Below are 20,560 nucleotides of genomic sequence, written 5' to 3' on the forward strand. Positions count from 1 at the left end.
CAGATTAAAAAAATAACTAAATTATCTTTTTGCTTTCTTTCCTTTTACACTAAAAAAAATTAGTCATTTCAATTACTATCTAAACTTATTATAAAAGTATTAATATTATCACAATGATCTGTTTTTTGAAAAGAACGAGGATTTCCCTTTTACTGAAAAATGCTAAAATTACATTTATAGATGTCACAATGTTATTTAGAGGAAATTTTAATTTGAAAATCAACTATTATAAATTAGAAGAACTTTTTTATAAAATAAAATTAAAATTTAGAAATTTTTTCAACAAATTGATGAAATTACGAGATAAAAGGGTAACACATGTATACTTCAAGGACGGGCTATAAAATTACTGTGTGAATCGATAGACCACATTGATATGTAGGCAGAGAATTAGGATGGCAGACTAAAAACCTAGCTAGAGCATACCTGACAGAAATCTTTAGACATCATCATCAGGAAATTTCTGTGTATGGGATAGGGCAGGGCAGACGCAGATCCAAACCTGATGAAAGAGAGCCTCCTGCTTCACTGACCATTGGTGCTTTTTTCTGATAGAGCACAAGGCTCGAGTCCTCGCCCAGCTCCTAGCGTACTTAGCACAAAAGGTTTAACCCATAATCCCACTTTTGCAAATATTATTGGGTTACGAGCGAATACAGAAAGAGACAATAAAGAGTTTTGTTTCGTTTTGCATCTTTTTAAATTTCATATTAAACCAATAATACATTCGTTATGCAACCTACAGTATTGTCAACGCTTTAATCAGAAACCGCTCTTTGCCAAAAAAAAAATTCAGAAACTGCTAACTGTTGAATTGACTATCTAAATGACAAACCTTTTGATTGGGATATCAGCATTTGAATCCTCTCCTATGGGTTAAAATTTGACATATGTATGTGAAATCATTTTTTTTAAAAATAATTAACTTTTACATTATTGTCAATTGATGCAGACTAAAAATGTCTATGGTGATGTGCAAAAGAAATAGTTCAGTGGACTATCTTAGACAAAATAAAGAAAAAAAGAGGAAGAAGAAGAAGAATTAATTTAAGGACTACTACACTCCATGTTTAAGGCAATAGCTAGGACTTAGAGAGAGAGAGAGAGAGTTTAGAGAAAAACAAGAAGTGATATATATATATAAAATCGAAAATATTATATTATTATTATTATTATTTTTAATTCTTGAACTGCATTATTGCTGTTTTATTCGCGTGTGTATGTATACTGCCACCATGGCGTGCATGCATGCATTGATGCTGGTATGTACGAATGAGGAAAAGCTATCACTGCAAAAAGCCTGCTGGAGCTATTTGTTGCTGTTTGCGGGGATACCATCAGGTTCAGGATCAATCTACTCTCTCTCTCTCTCTCTCTCTCTGTGTTATTGTGGTGGGGTGGGCAGAATCCGATTAAGTTGATCTTGAATGGGGTGTGGTGAATGATATTTCCTTGGCCTCCTCCAACTGACCTGTGTCTGTGTGGTCTCCCAATCTCTCCCACTCTGATATTCATTTACGTGCGAGAGTTTTAAGGGGGAGAGGAGAGGGAAGGGAATGATGAATTGATAGCTAAAACCACCTTAATTAAAGCTTAGGTAACCCCACATGCCGTTGCCAAACACTTGCATTGCATGGCCATCCCGTAACAGATTTCTTCTTTTTCAATACATATGTCCCCACGAAAAGGGATGGGTTTTGAGGGAGCACGGTTTGCCCTACTTTAATCATTCAATTTCCCTCACCTTCTATACCTTCTTTCACCTTGGATAAAGTCACACTAATTGGATCTTTTTTTTGTTTTTACTTTTTACCTCTTCAGTCGCATATCGAGACACTAGCCAGTATTACCTATTTCCTAATATGGGCATTATTTCTCAAATAATTTTAGTATCTATTTAGTGTTGAGGTTTCCAGGTAAAAATTACCTTTTTTTTTTTTAAATATCATTTTAAAAGCTGTTAGAAAAAACAATTTGAAAAAAATTATATTATTATTTCTAGGTTTTAACTAATATATTTGAAAAATATATATTTTTTAATAATAATTTTAACAATAATGCCAAACAATACCTTAAATAAAAGTATATCAAATTTTTCCTAAATTAACTTAAAAAACCATAAATTAAGATAAGCCAAGCCATGTTCAATAGCGATAACCATACGAGAGGATTGGGCCTATCTGTTGTCCAGTCCAGGTGACGGACATGTTGGAGTAGTTAGAGCCCAATGGCTGAAGACCCTAACGCCTGGGCATTATATCAGAGCCCAAGGGTCGTGGACAAGGCCCGTTAAGAAGTTAGCCGGTGGTGAGAATAGCAAAACGTGTGACTATCATAGCCAACGCAAAAACAAGTGGATGAAGATGCAGTGGTGAGCGACAAAGTTAAACTTCACGCTATCCATTTCTGTGCCTAGCTATTCTTCGTTCCCCCTCTTTTGGCATATTCTTCTCCTGCATGATAAGAAACTTTGGCGATGGCATTCGCTTATATCTCTCCATTGTCCATTAAATCCCTCAACATCTCCACCTCATCCTCAAAATCTCCATGCCATCAGATCCCACACTCTAAGCCTTTTCACATAGTTTCTCAATTACATACACAAAGAGGAGACCAATTTCTTGGTAAGTAAATATACACTGATATTGCCAAAGTGAAGTGATATTAATCTTATTAATTTTTAAAAGCTAACTGAATTTTCCTTGAAAAGGAAGATTGCTCCACAACTAGGTACAAGGTCGATAGTTCTAAATCCAACAACTGGAGAACACTAGTTTCAATTGCATTGGCAGCTGCAGTTGTTAGCTTTGGCTCAGGTTTGCCTGCTGTTGCTGATCTTAACAAGTATGAAGCTGAGATTCGTGGTGAATTTGGTATAGGATCTGCAGCTCAATTTGGTTCTGCAGATCTGAGGTTTGTTGTGTTTACAAGGCTTCTGCATTCCGTAAGCATTCTGGTGTTCTGAATCACTAAATTGAGATTTTTCCCCTATACAGGAAAGCAGTGCATGTGAATGAAAATTTCAGGTGATTCCTCGTCTCTAATTCCCTTTTGTTTTTTTTTTTTTTTTTTTTAAGGGGAAGGGCCCAGTCTTGGAACCGATGTACCAAGTACCAACTGGGTCTGGGCTAACTCCAGTTTGTGTATGATTCAATCTGTAAAAATGTAGGGACATTACATATCCATCATAGTTGCAAAGATATAAGCTAATTCTAGCCTATTAACTGAGCAAATATAATTTGAAAACCATAGATGAAAGAAGATAAATTTGTATCATAAATTAGCAGAAAAATCCAACTCAAAATTTAGTATTTTATAAGTGAACCACTATACTACTATTTGAACAACAATACCATTGCCTAGATATGAAACGCAAATTTTGTATCCATATAATGCTCAATTGAGTACCGTATGGACAATGGAGCTATTTTGGATTGCGCCAAATATTAATTCTACTTGACTGAACTTTAATAACTAAACGTGCTACTGCATTGTGTGCTTATAAATCTCAATGGCTGATACAGAAGAGCAAATTTCACAGCTGCTGATATGAGAGAATCTGATTTTAGCGGTTCAACATTTAACGGTGCATACCTGGAGAAAGCAGTTGCATACAAGGCAAATTTTACAGGTAAACTTGTAAGAGTCCATAATTTAGTAGCAGAGTAACTTTGTGATGGTCTGGCCACAAATTTCCACAGCAAAATAGTAGTTTCTTAATGTAGTTGTAGCAACTGTAGATAAGTAAATCCTTCAATATGACCTTCCTTTTCACTGTACCATATAAAATTCATCTCGTCCTAGATTAAAGCTTCTTGGGTTTACTTTTGGCCACACGACTAGTTAGTTTCGATCTGGACCACCTTTTCCCATTTCTCCATGGAAAATTTGATGCAGCCATCAATGCCTGCATTATCACCTGATGTCCAGGAAACCCCAAATGAGTAGAGCCTATTTCCTGCAATGGATGAGTGCTGCTATGGCCTGATAATTTTCCATCAAGGCATTTGTCCATATTATTCTCATGCAGTATCCCCTTCTTAATCTCCAAGCATTCAGAATATGTTGAAACATACTACTTTCACTAGTACTTGAGACATTCATTCGATGTCCATCCTTCCTAATTGCCTCTCCTTTCTTCCTTAACAATATGTTTTCAACATCAGCTGTATTGTTATCTAATCCATTGATTTCTAAAGCATTAGATTCTGGGGCAACCTCTTTTATCAACTTGTTGAGTCTTTCTCCTAAAGCCCTTGGGGAACTCTCCAATGGCTGAAATCCTTTTGCAAGGCGCAGTTCATTTGGCAATTTAGTGGCTTCGGAAACTGAAATTTGTAATGGGTTGACCAATCTTGCATTATCTAAAGAATCTTGCAAAAATTTTCGTAGCAGTTTTTGATATCATCCAAACTCTTCACTGTTATCAATTGGAACAATTAACATGTCTTTAGACATGGAATCATTTGCTGTGTCCGGTACCCCAGAGTGAACTGATTTTTTAAACACTTCAGAGGAAAATCTTTTAGAGGGACCACATCCTATTGGAAAATCTCGAAGAGCCAATGTTGTCCTCTTTCTATGCTCAATTAAAACGTTAGGAGAAGCACATTCAACATCCAATGCCTTACTTTTAAAACTCATTTGAGAAGATCTGTTTCTGAAAGCATTGTTGATCCTCTACATCATCAACACTTCTAATACATATCTGCATTACCCAACGTGATTCCCATTAGTAAGAATTTTATGGTTCCTCACACAGCGCAACAGAAGCTTTAATTTAAACAAACCACCATATACCATAATTTGAGCAATAAAACAGGAAGAAACACGCTTCATAAACCAAACTGTTATGCATCCTACAAATCAAAGAACACAAAATTTGAAGTAATTCGGATACTAATTATTTTTCTCAAACACTCACTCACAAACTCCTAATCACTTATGTTTCTAACTCACAACACCAATTTAACCTCACAACTGCCGCACGTATAAAATTCTCACTGTTTGCACAAAACTTTAATATGTGGCATCAAACTACAGCACTGAAGGAAAGAAGAGAATAAATTCTCCTCTTATACTTCTCATGCATGCTTACCAAGTCCAATTCCAATTGGATAATTCAAGCTTCTTGTTTTGCACTGCGGAAGTGTGTAAACTGCAAAAAAATAAATTAAACATACAAAATACCAATATTTACGTGGTTCATCCTCTCAACTTAGGGTTACATCCACGGGCATGCCATCTTCCACTATCATCAACAAATAAATCATCGTTACAAGCTCATAGTTACACTATCTATCAACCCAATTAGAACCCATACAACATTAAACTGCTCATAGTAAATATATTAGTTAGTCCCTCTTAGTCTCCTCAAGACATAACCCAATATATTTACTATTACAACGCTACACCACAAAGGGTGTCTTTAACTATATGGGCAAGAGCCCTCTCACCAATGGACATGAATTCCTTTCTCTTGAATTCTATGTCATTATTCCACCTTAGGCCGAAGCCTCTCTCCACTGCAATGGGCAAGTGCCCCTCATCAATGGGCAAAGTTAAATTCTTAGCAATTGGTAATGACCCTCTCTACAATGGGCAACAGCCTCACTCCATGAGCTGAAAGCCAAATAACCTTTTCCACCATTTTCCTATTTATAGTGTTAATTCCCTCAATCCTAATCTGATTAGGAGTCTCACTCAATTTAGGAATAACACTAAAATAAGAGTTCTACTTTATATAGGAAATATTCCTCTATCTTCTTGAGGAATATTTCTCCCACTTAAATTAGGAAAAGATCTCTCAAAATCCCACTAGGATTTTGAGTCATAATTCTAACAATCTCCACATTGACTCTAAATCCATAAACCATTTGCACACCTCGAATTCTTGAGTGCCTTAAATCATTATATCTCCATGCTTGAGCTTGAACCCTTCAAATCATTAATCTCTCCAATCTTCATCTTAGGTGTAACTTGCTTCTTTGTTCAAAAGATCTTCGCGTTATCAACTTTCTTGATTTTGCATCAAGAGCTCCATGTCAATTTCAACTCTCCACCATCATTATTATTGCTTGTGCAACTTTCTACATGTCACAGCAGCTCAACCTTTAACCAAACTCACCAAGATCATCCCCATGCTCTGATACCAATTTGTTGTGCACTGCGTAAGCGTGTAAACTATAAAAAAACAAAGCAAACATACAAAACACCAATATTTACGTGGTTCACCCGCTAAATATAGGGTTACATCCACGGTTATGCCATCTTCTACTATCATTAATAAATAAATCATCATTACAAGCTCATAGCTATACTATTTATCAACCCAATTAGAACCCATACAACATCAAACTGCTCATAGTAAATATATTAGTTAGTCCCTCTCAATCTTCTCAGGACATAACCCAATATATTTACTATTACAATATTACACCATAAAGGGTGTCTTCAACTATATGGGCAAGAGTTCTCTCACCAATAGACAATAATCCCTTCCTCTTTAATTTTATGTCCTTACTCTACCTCAGGCTGAAGCCTCTCTCCACTGCAATGGGCAAGTGCCCCTCATCAATGTGCAGAGCTAAATTCTCAACAATTGGTAAGGCCCTTTGCTACAATGGATAATAGCCTCACTCTATGAGCTGAAAGCCAAATAACATTTTTCTATCATTCTCCTATTTATAGTGTTAATTCCCTCAATCTTAATCTGATTAGGAGTCTCACTCAATTTAGAAATAACACTAAAATAAGAGTTTTACTCTATATAGGAAATATTCCTCTATCATACTGAGAAATATTTCTCCCACTTAAATTAAGAAAATATCTCTCCTAATCCTACTAGGATTTTGAGTTATAATTCTAACAATCTCCACCTTGACTCTAAATCCATAAATCATTGCATACCTCGAATTCTTGAGTGCCTTCAATCATTATATCTCCATGCTTGAGCTTGAACCCTTCAAATCATTAATCTCTTCAATCTTTATCTTGGGTGTAACTTGCTTCTTTTTTCAAAAAATTTTCACGTCATCAACTTTCTTGATTTTGCATCAAGAGCTCTACCTCAATTTCAACTCTCCACCATCATTATTATTGTTTGTGCAACTTACTAAATGTCGCAGTAGCTTCACCTTTAACCAAACTCATCAAGATCATCCCCATAGCTATACTATCCATCAACCTAATTAGAAGCCATACAACATCAAATTGCTCATAGTAAATATATTAGTTAGTCCCTCTCAATATATTTAATATTACAACACTACATCACAAAGGGTGTCTTCAACTATATAGGCAAGAGTTCTCTCACCAATAGACAAGAATCTCTTCTTCTTGAATTTTATGTCCTTACTCTACCTCAGGCCAAAACCTCTCTTATCAATGGGCAAGTGCCCTTTATCAATGGGCAGAGCTAAATTCTCAACAATTGGTAAGACCCTTTTCTACAATGGATAACAGTCTCACTCCATGAGCTGAAAGCCAAATAACCTTTTTTTCATCATTCTCCTATTTATAGTGTTAATTCCCTCAATCTTAATCTGATTAGGAGTCTCACTCAATTTATGAATAATACTAAAATAAGAGTTCTACTATATATAGGAAATATTCTTCTATCCTATTGAGAAATATTTCTCCTACTTAAATTAGGAAAATATCTTTCCAAATCCCACTAGGATTTTGAGTTATAATTCTAACAATCTCCACATTGACTCCAAATCTATAAACCATTGCATACCTCGAATTCTTGAGTGCCTTCAATCATTATATCTCCATGCTTGAGCTTGAACCCTTCAAATTATTAATCTCTCCAATCTTCATCTTGGGTGTAACTTGCTTCTTTTTTCAAAAAAATTTCGCGTTATCAACTTTCTTGATTTTGCATCAAGAGCTCCACCTCAATTTCAACTCTCCACCGTCATTAATGTCAAGTGCCCCTCATCAATGGGTAGAGCCAAATCCTCAGTAATTGACAAAGCCCCTCTCTACAATGGGCAACAGCCTAACTCAATGAATCGAAAGTCAAATAATTTTTTCGACTAATCTCTTATTTATAATGTTAATTCTCTCAATTATAATCTGATTAGGAGTCTTACTCAATTAAGGAATAACTCTATATAGAAAATATTTCTTCCACTTAAATTAGTAAAAGGTCTCTCCAAATCCCATTAAGATTTTGAGTCATAATTCTAACACTTCTTTTTTCACTTAAACTTTCTTAATTACTTTTAACTCCCAATTAATTTTTAATTCAAACTTTAATTCCTATTTTGATTTAACACAATCTTTATTTTATCAATTGGGAAATTGCAATGTAGATAAATATATCAAGGAGGTGAATTTGATTTCCTTTACTACATCAATTTTCTTGTACAATGACTTGATTGGTAACAAGTAATTGTAATAACTGACGAACAGAAAATATAATCTAATTTAAACGCAAATCGGCAAACTGACCTACGCTTTCGTGGGGATTGAATGGTTCTGCCCAAAGACTCCGCAGACCCATTTAGTTTTTGAGTAATCGATCATCCTTAGAGAAAAGGTAAACCTAAACCCCAGCGTTCGTAATTGTCGTTCTTTCTTTTAATCTTTCTGTGAGACTCTGATAAAATAAATATTTTTTTATTAATAATTATTATTAAAAAATAGAATAAATATTTTTTTTTATTATTAAAAGCATAAAATAAATAAATGGCATGGTTACTTTGACATAATAAACTCATATCACAACGCGAGAAAAGATGTATAAATGTGGCCTGAAAGGACAATAATAATTATTGTAAAAATTAATGTCAAATAAGAAATTCAATCAAATTGATTATATTATTTAGATAAAAGCCAATCTTTTTCTTAATAATGTTACTTTATTTTATGTTTGATACAATATAATTAGCCGAATCCTTAGATAAGAGACATGTGTCCTAATAAAATAGTCATATTTTTTTAATTATTAGATATAAAATAAATCACTTTTTTACACGATTATTTTGGCCTAAATTATTTCTTAACTAAAGAAAAAAAAAGGGAGTTGTATATCTGATTTCAACTTTCAATAAAAGATAACTATTTTACTCTATTAAGAATTTATTAATTACCAACATATATTTTCTTTAAAGAACTAATTATTGAGTCTCCTTTAATTTATATGATAACCTTATAATGAAAAGATATATATATTTGATTATCACAATCAATATAACCCTTAATTTCTTTTGATGAAGCTATCATGTTTAATCTAAGATGCTATGAAATAAAATTAAAAGGTTATAATCGCTCTTTTTCTACCTACTTTTAATAGTTACTTTAGAAAAATAGGTCGATTTATCTGCTATTCTTGATGAATAAGTCGAGCAAATTAATTATTCTATAAATTCACTTTAATACCTCTAGTCTATATCACCTTATATGATTAAACTTCTTGTATAGATTTCTATAATAAGGACAACCCACTTGAGAATAACTTTACATTTATTTAATTGTTATTTGTCATTGGTTCACTTATTATAATATCTATCATTGTAGGAAAGATAGAGATCCTTTTTGCTATCTTTTACCTTTTTTCATATAGGTACTAAAGCGTAAAGTTTACTTTGGTCATCAATTCTTACCATCCCGTAAAAGAAGTGGTTGAATTAGATTCTTATTTAATACACTATAAAATAATCACATATAATATATATTCATTTCATTGAGGAATATAGCTCTAAAGAATATTTCTTAAAATATGTTAAAGAATATGATAAAGAATATACTCTCATTATTTTTTCATATAAATAGAACCAGGTAAGAAGGTATTCATCTCTCGTATCTGCTCTCTCTTTCTCCTCTCTCTCCTTCCCTGCCTTATTACTCTTCTCTCTCTCGACTCTACCTCCCTTTTCTCTCTGCACTACTACCCCTCTAACAGATCCCTTAAGCTGAGACAATGGAAATAGAACTTATATCAATAAAGCTACAGTTTTATGCTTCATTAATTGACGCCGTTTATGGGAACCGACACAAGAAGCTGTGTTTTTCTCATTCTTGTTGAAAAATCAACATCTTTTTATTTTCTAAAGTCCCGACATAGGAGGGATCCATTGTTCAAGAAATAGGACGGATCCATTGTTCGAGAAATAGTTGGTGGACAAAGAGGATAGCCAGTGGTTTACAACTACCCGGCTTGAAGAATTTATTTCTCTGATGAAAAATCTCCATACTATGAGGTAAGTAACTCAAACCTATTTGTTCTAAGCGCATTTGCAACCTCTGCTCGAGCTTTCTCTACCTTCTTGTTACCAGAGTGAGATCTAGGAATTTGTTTCTGACCAAGTCTAGATCTGTCTAAATTATCTGAGTTTCGAATTAATATAAATAAATAAATAAATAAATGCGACAAGAATGGATTTTGTTTGCTATAAACATGTTTTCATAATATTGAAGAAAGTTGGGAGCAAGTGATGATACAGGTGTGATTGTGGCGGTGCTTGTTGAGAGTGCCCAGGACAGTTTTGAGTCAAACGGGCTTAGAGTTAAGGGACGACCTCCAATGGTCGTACTAGGTGGTTGTCTAAAACAAGTCGGCTTGTTAAGAGACGACCTCTAATGGTCGTACTTGGTAAGGGTGAGTAGTCGTACACGGCCAGAGTGGTCGTTTGGAGAAACTATGGGCTGAGACGAGCTCGTACACTGAGACAAGCTTGTGCAATCAATCAGTCGATGGAGGAACGACTCATGTTGGTCGGAGTCATAGCATGAGCAAGTGTCCGTCTCTACATGCATATTGCAAAAAACCACTATTTGTTATAAAACTTGAGTTTATTTACAAAAACTGTCATCATTACCTTTCTTCAAAGCAAATTTTTGGTTGTCCAAAATGACTCGGGGTTGGACGAGCTCTATTCAATGACACGGAGAGAACTTGAGGGCTCTGAACATCTGGAACAAGTAGGCTAGATGTGTCATGACCAGCAGTAGTCGTTACTAGAAGACGAGATTGATAGCCCGTACGTGTTAATTGTAGAAGAAGTGCTGCATGGGCAAGGCTGTCTTTCTATAGACACTGCACTTGTCTAACCTGACATTGAGCCGAACTCTTGTAGCTCGTAGGATTGGTGTCAATGACCAAAAGAAGTCATAGTTAACCAAGCTCGTGGGATGAGCTTCAGAGTGGGGCTTTGAATAGAGACCTGAGCACAGCACCTGGTCATGAGATTGTGCCCTTGGTGCTCGTAAGCGTTGCGCTGGTGATTTATGTACTCGCAAGCTTGTCCTGGTCGGTTGTCGGGAAAAAATTGTGTGCAGAAAATGGTCCCTGCACATGTTTTGGCCAACGAAGTAAGAATATCAGGCCAAGTAGGGTATAAACTTGTGTAGACTTATATTGTTATTGCCAATCATAGCAGTACAAGTTTTGTTTAACATTTCATGAATGCCATGTGGAGGTATGTTTATAATAAAAAGAAATTATTATAACTCATTTTATCTAATATTGCAAATCTCCACATGGATACATTTGCTTAAAGATTTAGTTAAGCATTTACGAGCTTCAGTCCCTCTAGTATAAGTATAAACAACTCAAATGGTTGCCACTTATCACCTGCAACTTGTAATTATCCCGTGGTTAATATGAATTATACACAAATAGCAATTTTCATAGCCATGAAAGCTACCAAAATTGGTGAATTATTATAATTTAATCCAATAAATGCGGATGGACCCATCTCATAATCGAAAGTGCTTGGCATGTCTTTCTTGTCGTTGGTTTTAATTTTCATTATAGGCCCAATTGTTACTTTGCTGATTTAAACAATTCTCATTTGTCAAAGTTCTTGGTCATGGACATATTTCTTGCTCTTAATTATGAAATGTACCATTTACAGCAAAATGGTCTGCATGCTTGAGAAACTAATATAATGTCTTGTATTTTTAATAACCATAATTCTTATCACTTACAATTTTTTAGCCCAAGAAAAGAAAGACCATTACTCGTAATTATTACCGTATATTCCTTTCATTTATAGTTTAGCATCATAAATTTTTATCCAATTTACTTTGTTATATCCTTGCTGTGAGGTCAAATATAAGATGTAGATTTATAATTGTTTAGAATTAAATCCAATTTTACTTTAGAATAAATATAATTATAATTTTAATTTCAATCATTTCCTTTATTTGTTTTGAAATTTCAATTTATAATCTTTTGATAGAATTATTTTTCAACCCCCCTCATCTAGACTTTTAGAATCAACTCGGGCAATATACAAGCTTAATGAAGTTAAATTCTTAAGGAGTGGGGCATCTGAATTTATTTTTAAATTTTATTTCTTTAAGTTTATATGCTCTAGTATTGCTTTAATCATATGTATTCTTGCTTATAATGCTATTGATTATAAATTTTGATTGAAATTAAAATTAATTTCATGTCCATGTATATATAAATATATTTTTATGAATAAACATATCACTGTGAAATACTCTGTGTCCAAAAGCTATCGTTATTAATTAAATTTAGTAAACAGATCTCGTAGAAATATATACTATTTTTTTAATCTATCATATTATTTGTTGAGAAATATTGAATGCGTTTATGACATATCATAAATATTATTATCTTCACAAATATGCATCTATAAGAATTGTTTTACAGATAAATATTAATAAAAGGCTAAAAGATGTCCAAAACAAAGGTTAAGAACCTCCAATCAAAGGCTCTTAAGCTATTGAAGATCGTTGGAAAAAGAGAAGGGGTCAAACCCTAAAGGTTATGAGCCTCAAAGAATCTCCAGGCCAGAAGAGTCTCTCGTGAGCCTTCGGCCATGCTAAGGAACAACCACTTGAGCCTTTTAAGGTAACTTGATGGGAGACCACTCCTAAGCCTCTTAAGGCACCCTGACAGGAGACCACCCCTAAGCCTCTTAAGGCACCTTGATGGAGGAAACACTCCCTGAGTCTCTTAAGGCACCCTGATGGGGTCTCAACTCCTGAGCCTTTTAAGGCATGAAGGCTGAAGACGGGCTTTTAAGCCTCAGAAGATGAGCTCCGACTCCTAGGCTCTGAGGCCCCATATTCAAAGCTTTAGCTCCCAAGCCTCGAGGTCCCACATGTAAAGCCTTTAGCTTCAAGCCCCCAAGGTCCCATAGTCAGAGCTCTAGCTTTCAGGCCCCAAGGCCCCACATGCAAAACCTTTAGCTTCAAGCCCTCGAGGCCTCACATTTAGAGCTTCGACTCCTAGGCCCCAGAGGCCCCACATGCAAAACCCTTTAGCTTCAGGCCCCCGAAGCTCCACATGTAAAGCCATGAGCTCCTAAAGAGGAAAACGTACAATTTTATTGAAATTATTTGCTAATTTTACATTTATATTTCTCATGTTAAAAGTAAAAAAAAAAAAAAAGAGAATAGAAATTGACTACCCTAAAACACGAGCCATAAATAGCTTGCACTTAGAGTAGGGGGCATTTCTTAATGGTACATAAAAAGTTTATGAAATTAAAAAGAGTTATTTTACTAATTAGAGACTTGCAAATTTCAAAAAAAGAAAAAAGAAAAGAAACAACACTGATTACTCTAAGATACAAGTCATAAATAACTTGCACTTAGAGTAAGGGGCATTTCCCAAAGTTCCCAATGGGGCATAAAAATTTCTAAAATTAGATGCAAAAATACTTTTTAGAGAACAAAATAAGAGTAAAGGACCCCTCCGAGGAATAAAGTTAATAAAATATGATACAACATTAATGAACGAACCACCCTTAGATGAAGGACAAGTGTATACTCATAAAGGGGTCATCAATTCTATACGGTATGAGTGGATAAGCCCTTGAGTGAAGGACTCATATGCACTTATTAAAAGCGTTGGATACAACTGCGCTAGGCATTATCTCGCCGCTAACATTGAGATAAAAAAGGTCGTACAATTAACCCTAGCATTGAAAATAGTAATATAGCCCACAAGGTCAAAGATAGCGACAACTATCAGTTCTATTCCCTAGACGATCATGATGAAATATTCCTAAAACTAAGTACTCAATATAATAGAGGGACATACGAATATAAGAAACAAAATTCTCCTATAAGGTCCTTGGAATCATGAAATGTCCTACTTATGGCTTGAGAAAGCATGGTTTAGGGGAATTGTGTTATCTAGACAAAAGCTTATGTTATCTTTCGACTAGTTTAAATTAGAATATCTCCAAATGGAAAGTTGGCAAACTTGCTCGTTTCAAGGAAACAAGTTTGGTGAGTTGTTTATTATGCTAATCCGACTTAATTCGACCTGTTACCACCCGTCCCTATTGGTTCAGGCATGTGAAAGTCATTATTACCCTGAAATACTTTGATTGGACCTCTTGAAATAGACTGTGGCAATCGAGATAGCCCACTTGTAGTGCCTTTACATGTGCCAGACAAGTATTGATTCACTAGTTCTGTAAATAAAGACCCTCCCTATTAGGAAGTTCAGAATTTTTCCTAGCCAACATCATGATCCCCATTAGAAGATCACTAAAGCTTTTTTCCTAGAAGTAGTCATAGTAGAGCAGTTCTAGGAAGAAGCAGTCATATGCACTATGAAAAATACTCTAGTACCCATATTATCCCAAAACCTTCATAAACCACATGTCACTGTTCCAAACACCATCTGATTTCTTAATTATTAAAAGAATTCCATACGAGTAGTGAATGAAACACTATAAATTTACTTCCTTCACGATCTAAATTATATATAGTCATATCATCTTCAGTTTTATCAAGCTTGAAGAGGTTAGTTGGTTGGTTTGTGCCCATGGAGGTGATGGTGCTCATTAAGAACACGAGAGTCATGATGTTTATTCGAAAAAGTTTTAAAGTTAGTAAATGCAAGAGGAAGCACTTGAGAATTGTTCCAGGTGAGCTTCGCCTAGTAAAGGTGACCCATTTCTCAACATTTGGCTGACTAGTTTTTAAAGCTTGGATAGCCAACTTCTTAGATCTTGGATAGCTGACTGGTCCTTCATGCTTGAACAACCGACTACTTCATGTTTGGATGAACCATTTTCGCTACATGTCACCAACTTGAATGAGTGCATGGAAAGACTTGCCCATCATGCCTATTGTTGTCCTAATCCCTACATTTGTCGAAACTCATGATGGTTTATGTCAAGAGCTCGGGACTGTTATTATATACAGAATAACAAGTCTACTTACAAAGAATTAGACCCAACAAGGAAGAAAAATCCTATTGAATTTATCATTAGTTTCTTTTGGAATTACAAATCTGCCATTGGTCGACTAAGATTAGCCAGAGTTACACAACGTGTGTTACTTGTCATAGGCTATATATAAATCTAGTATTATTTGCCAAATTTCAATTTCCACGTCGCTACCACCAATTTGTTAGAATTTATGGACCTCTCATTTATTTAATAATGATTTAATAACTCCTCTATTGAAAATGTTGCTAAAAGACTATCACATAGTTTATGTGAAATTTTATTCTTAACTAATTGGATTAAATTAAATAGTCATAGAGACATAATAGTTTTAGGACAAGAAAGTTTACCCTAGCATAATTCATAAATAACTTGCACTAGAGCAAAGGGGCATTTGATATACTATAAATTAATCACATATAACATACCCATTTTATTTAGGAATATACTCCTAAAGAATGTTTCCTAGAATATGCCAAGGAATATGCTCATATTATTTTCCTCTACAAATAGGGCTAGGTAAGGATAAAAAAGGGATTCCATTCCCCTTAGATATGCTCCCTCTCTCTCTCTCTCTCTCTCTCTCTCTCTCTCTCTCTCTCTCTCTCTCGCTCTTTTTCCTTGTGTAAATGAACCAAGCCGTTTGTGAGCTACTCAAGACTCGGCTCGATAAAAGTTCAGCTCGGTTCGACTTATTTTCTAAACTAGCCGAACTCGAACTTGAATTTTAGGCTCATTTAATAAACAAGTCGAGCTTGAACTTAGTAGTATTTGGCTTGAGCTTGAGTTCGAGCTCAACTTGTTTACAGGCTTGCGAGTTAGATCATTGAACAGACTCATAATCTGGCTTGTTAAACAGGCTTGTGAACTAGCTCGTGAATAAATTCGTAAATAAGCTCATTTTAAGGCTCGTTTATAAGTTCATGAACTAGCTCATTTATAAAAACATTTATAATAATAATTATAATTTATGATATTTTAAATTTATTTATTTTATTTATGATTGTTTTGAAAATAATATATAAAAATATATTATTTAAAATTATAATATAATCAACATATAAAATATAATTATTTGTAATTTATTTTTTTAAATAAAGTTAATTTGAATAAAAATAAAATCATAATATTAAATATATGGTCCCAATATAATAAAATAATATATTACTAAATATTTTATTATTATATAAAATTATAATATAATCAAAATAAAAAGTGTATTTATAAAATGCAATTATTTGTATATTAAATATAATTTTTATAAAAAATAAGTTAATTTTTATATGAGAAATAACTTTAAAATATTATATAATAATTACCTAAAAATTATTTTGAATTATTTTATTTGTACTAAAGTACTAAATAAATTAGAACTTAATTATGTAGTTTTGGTGGCGATTGTATGACTTAAAATATGAGTTCATCTCTCTCTTCCTCTTTCTCTCTATATTTTAAACTTTTAAAATATTAAACTCCAAATTTAATACTAATCATTCTAATCATTATTCTTATTTTCTCTCTCTTTACAGTCTCTCGTTTATTTTTTTTTTATTAACACTAACTAATCTATTCATAAATTATTTTTACTCTCTATAGTATCCCTTTCCTAGTATTTTTTTTATAATATCTCTCTCTTTAAACTGTAAATTTTTAAAAGGTTAAGATTTAGATTTAACATTAGTCTATCTTTTCCATATATAACTTAGATATGTACTTTTATAATTAATATTATACTTAATATTAATTGTCTATTTATTCAATACAAATTAATTTGTTCATGTCTTAAATAGAGTATTGGTTAAACGTATAAAGCACCAAATATAATTTGATAAATTAAATAATCTAATATATTTAATCCTTTTAAACTTATTTAAATAAATTAAATATAAAAATAGTAAAAAGTTCAAATTATAATATATTTATGTAAAAAATTAATAAAATTTATTAACAATATGAATTAATTAATAATGTAAAAAGTAATATATTTTATCAGAATAACATTAGAAAAATAAAATAATAATTTAATTATAATTACATAAAATTTATAATGTAATTTTAAAATTAAGTAATTTTTTATTTAAAACTATGCAATTTTAAATTGAAAGAATAAATAATAATTAATTTTATTTGAATTATGATGGTATTATAATTTGTATTATTTTAAAATAACTTGAATGTCTTTTAAACTATTTTTCTTGTTATTTTATATTATTATGACTATAGACTCATGTAATAATATATTATGAAAATAATTATATAAAATAGATATAATAACTTGAGCTCGAGCTTGAACTCAAACTCGAGCTCGAGCTTTAGCTTAAGCTCGAGCTTAAGCTCGAGCTTATCGAATTTGAGATCGAGCTTATCAAACTCGAACCGTGCTTGATCTTTATCAAGCTTGTGTTCGAGTTCATTTTAATGAGTTTATCGAGCTTGACACGAGTCGAGCTTAAGTTTGGCTCATTAATATAATAAACGGACTTAAAATGAATTGAGCTCGAATCAAGTTCGAATTCAACATATTTCAAACGAGTAGAGCTCGAGCATTAATATTAAAGCTCGAACCAAACTCGAGCCTGGATCAATATTAACGAGAAAAAGCCTGAACAAGCTAAAACTCGACTCGGCTTTGTTCGTTTACACCCCTATCCTTGCCTTAGTACTCTTCTCTCTCTCCCTCTCGACTCTGCCTCGCTTTTCTCTCCCCACTGAAGTATCCCTCTAACAGGTCCCTTAAGCTGAGATAATAGAAATAGAACCTATATTAGCGAAGCTACAGTTTCAAGCTTCATCACTGTTCACTAGTATAGTTCACGAATAATCACAAGATCTCCAATCCTAAATCAAAAAAAGCAATTATACATCCCACAAAAGTATTCGGAGGTAGTCATATATGCTTAGATAATACTCGGGTGTTCTTATTCCGCTTACAAAAATAGCCGGTACACGTGTCAATCACCTAGATACCCTGATATCAACTTTAGCTTTAACTATGCAAAAAATTGTTTGTAAGGGCGTGCATATCATATGAAATAAAAATACGTAGAACTTCTTTTAGAATTTTTTTTGTTGTAATAAATTAATATCACAGGCTAATTTTACATACCATCTCCACAGAGTTATATGGTCTGACAGTAGGATTTGACGTAGATTAAGCTATAAAGCAAATTAAATTTGTAAACTAGGCTAATTTTTTGGTCAAAATACAAATGTGAAATATTATACATTTGTTGGCAAATTTTCTATTCTAGTAATTATTCCCAATAGCATAAGCCCTTTAATTTATTCGGTAAGCGAAAATGAATATAGTAGAATTTTTTATGATTGTATATTATTATTCTATTAATTCTAAAACTAATACGTGTTAAATTTTCAGAATAAAGCCAGTAATTTGTTGATTTGTTTTGACAATTAGCAGGTGCTGATTTGAGTGACACCTTGATGGATCGAATGGTATGATAGAAATTGCTTTTCTTGAAAAATACTATCCCATTCGACGGGGTTGTTTATATAATCGGTCTGAATTCTTAATGGTCTCAAGCATTTGTCAGTGATTGCCAATTTCTTTTCGTGAATGATCAGAAAAAGAAGTTTTGACTGTAATGATCGATGAGTTGTGCATATTTTACTGCATATGCAGGTTCTCAACGAGGCCAACCTCACCGATGCTGTGCTTGTTAGATCGGTTCTCACTCGCAGTGATCTTGGAGGTGCTATTATTCACGGTGCTGACTTCAGCGATGCCATTTTAGACCTTCCCCAGAAGCAGGTATGGTATTTATTTTGCTCAGTTTTAGAACTTGGGATGAACAGTCTCAAGCCCAGCAATGCCCCGTTAATGGGTCCTGAAACTGTTCCTTTTTGTTATTAGGCCCTTTGCAAGTATGCAAATGGAACAAATCCAATAACTGGAGTAAGCACCAGAAGCAGCTTGGGTTGTGGAAACAGCAAACGAAATGCTTACGGTAGCCCATCTTCTCCTCTTCTAAGTGCTCCACCACAGAAACTGCTAAACCGTGATGGTTTCTGCGATGATGGCAGTGGACTCTGCGATGCCAAGTGATTCCAGGGATAATTGATTAATATCAGGAGACTAAGCTTTCCCTTATCTATGTAAATAGATGCATCACCAGGTCCAAAGTCAAAACGCTGCGTAATTCACAGCTCTGGATAATTAATACAACTTCTATTAAGTTAGGAAAAAGCTAGAGAAACAACAAGCATCGGTTATTTGTGTTTCACAAATTGTGAGGAGAGTTTTCTAATTAAATATAATCTTACAATTTCTATGCAGAGTTTTCTAATTAAATTTAATCTTACAGTTTCTATGCACAGTCAATTATACACTAGGATATCGTCCAATTGAATATCTAAACATAAACAGCACATAATTGACAAAAGCAGGCAGGGTATTGGTATGTGGGACATGTACACAAGGTTTTGCAATTATTATCAGGCCTGCATGCTGCTCTTAGTTCTCAAAATTACTGAGCATTCGGCGCAGTCCTATAATTGTTCCTTTTTATATATACGCCTCTATAGATATTGAGAGAAATGGCCAAGATCATCTCAAGACACTCTAGCTAGCTTGCTAAATATATAACCATTAGCCATTTGGCAAATTATAGCACCCTGCCTCAAATGGGAAGCCACCGATCATATCTCAAGACAAGCCTCTAGCTATCTAGCAAGCTTGTTTTGGTTCATGTTGCTCCTGTGCGCAGGGCCTGGACTGAACTAAAATAACATCTAATCGCAGATATTTAGGCATGTCTTGGTTTTTACACTGAAAATGCATTAATATATATATATATATATATATATATATATATATATATATATATTAATGCATTAATGCATTTTCGAGTGTAAATATATAAAATATATATTAGCGGACTCTTACTAGTAATATTAGATTCAATAATTAATAAGATCTAATCGCAGATTCTAGCTATCATAATCAAATTGTTTTTTGTGCACTATTTATGTGAATTATTGGGAAACAATTATGAGAAGAGAAAGATCACCACCAGATCAAGTGAATTAGTCTTGCAAGGTAAGGTCAATTAACTAAAAGAAAATAGGAACTATTAATTCATTATGGGGAGGAAAAGGCTTTGTGTATATGATGTCATAGCACAGAGGTACTGGTGGATAAGCCTAAGTGTCTCAACATCAGCCATTAAAGAAATCAATCAAGTTGCTTGCTCTTTACTTTTCTCCTTTTTCAAAGTGGACCAGAAAACGACCAAAAAATTAAATAAATAAGTTGTGAAAAAATAAAGAGTGTGAAACATCAATCAACAAGCTAAGAATTGCCTGTCCCCTTGATGGTTAGCCCTCAGGCATTACCAATCAGGGAATGTGCCCTTATACCCTGCCAATTC

The 20,560-nt window shown here is 33.6% G+C and overlaps 1 protein-coding gene across 2 annotated transcripts; it reads left to right on the plus strand.

The window, feature by feature from the left end:
- The first annotated feature begins 2,352 nt into the window (after positions 1 to 2,352).
- On the plus strand, positions 2,353 to 19,466 carry LOC110631795 (thylakoid lumenal protein TL20.3, chloroplastic). 2 transcript variants are annotated; one of them, XM_021779759.2, is made up of 7 exons: positions 2,353 to 2,624; positions 2,715 to 2,913; positions 2,997 to 3,026; positions 3,525 to 3,631; positions 18,592 to 18,626; positions 18,814 to 18,942; positions 19,045 to 19,466. In XM_021779759.2, the coding sequence occupies exons 1-7, from the start codon at positions 2,477 to 2,479 to the stop codon at positions 19,234 to 19,236; spliced, it is 840 nt and encodes a 279-aa protein (XP_021635451.2). In that variant the 5' UTR covers positions 2,353 to 2,476; the 3' UTR covers positions 19,237 to 19,466. The 2 variants fall into 2 exon arrangements, with proteins under 2 accessions (XP_021635451.2, XP_021635452.1); XM_021779760.2 differs by having other exon boundaries at positions 2,478 to 2,624; positions 2,711 to 2,913; positions 3,542 to 3,631.
- The last annotated feature ends 1,094 nt before the right edge of the window (positions 19,467 to 20,560 follow it).

This window comes from Hevea brasiliensis, chromosome 16 (genome assembly GCF_030052815.1).
Source record: "Hevea brasiliensis isolate MT/VB/25A 57/8 chromosome 16, ASM3005281v1, whole genome shotgun sequence".
NCBI classification, from domain to species: domain Eukaryota; kingdom Viridiplantae; phylum Streptophyta; class Magnoliopsida; order Malpighiales; family Euphorbiaceae; genus Hevea; species Hevea brasiliensis.

What these genes read in the sequence shown, in the direction of transcription:
- LOC110631795 (XM_021779759.2), top strand. Translation starts at nt 2,477, where the DNA reads ATGGCATTCGCTTATATCTCTCCATTGTCCATTAAATCCCTCAACATC. An exon ending in AAGAGGAGACCAATTTCTTG is followed by an intron (nt 2,625 to 2,714) that starts GTAAGTAAATAT and finishes TTGAAAAGGAAG; the next exon opens with ATTGCTCCACAACTAGGTAC. An exon ending in TAGACCTTCCCCAGAAGCAG is followed by an intron (nt 18,943 to 19,044) that starts GTATGGTATTTA and finishes TTTTGTTATTAG; the next exon opens with GCCCTTTGCAAGTATGCAAA.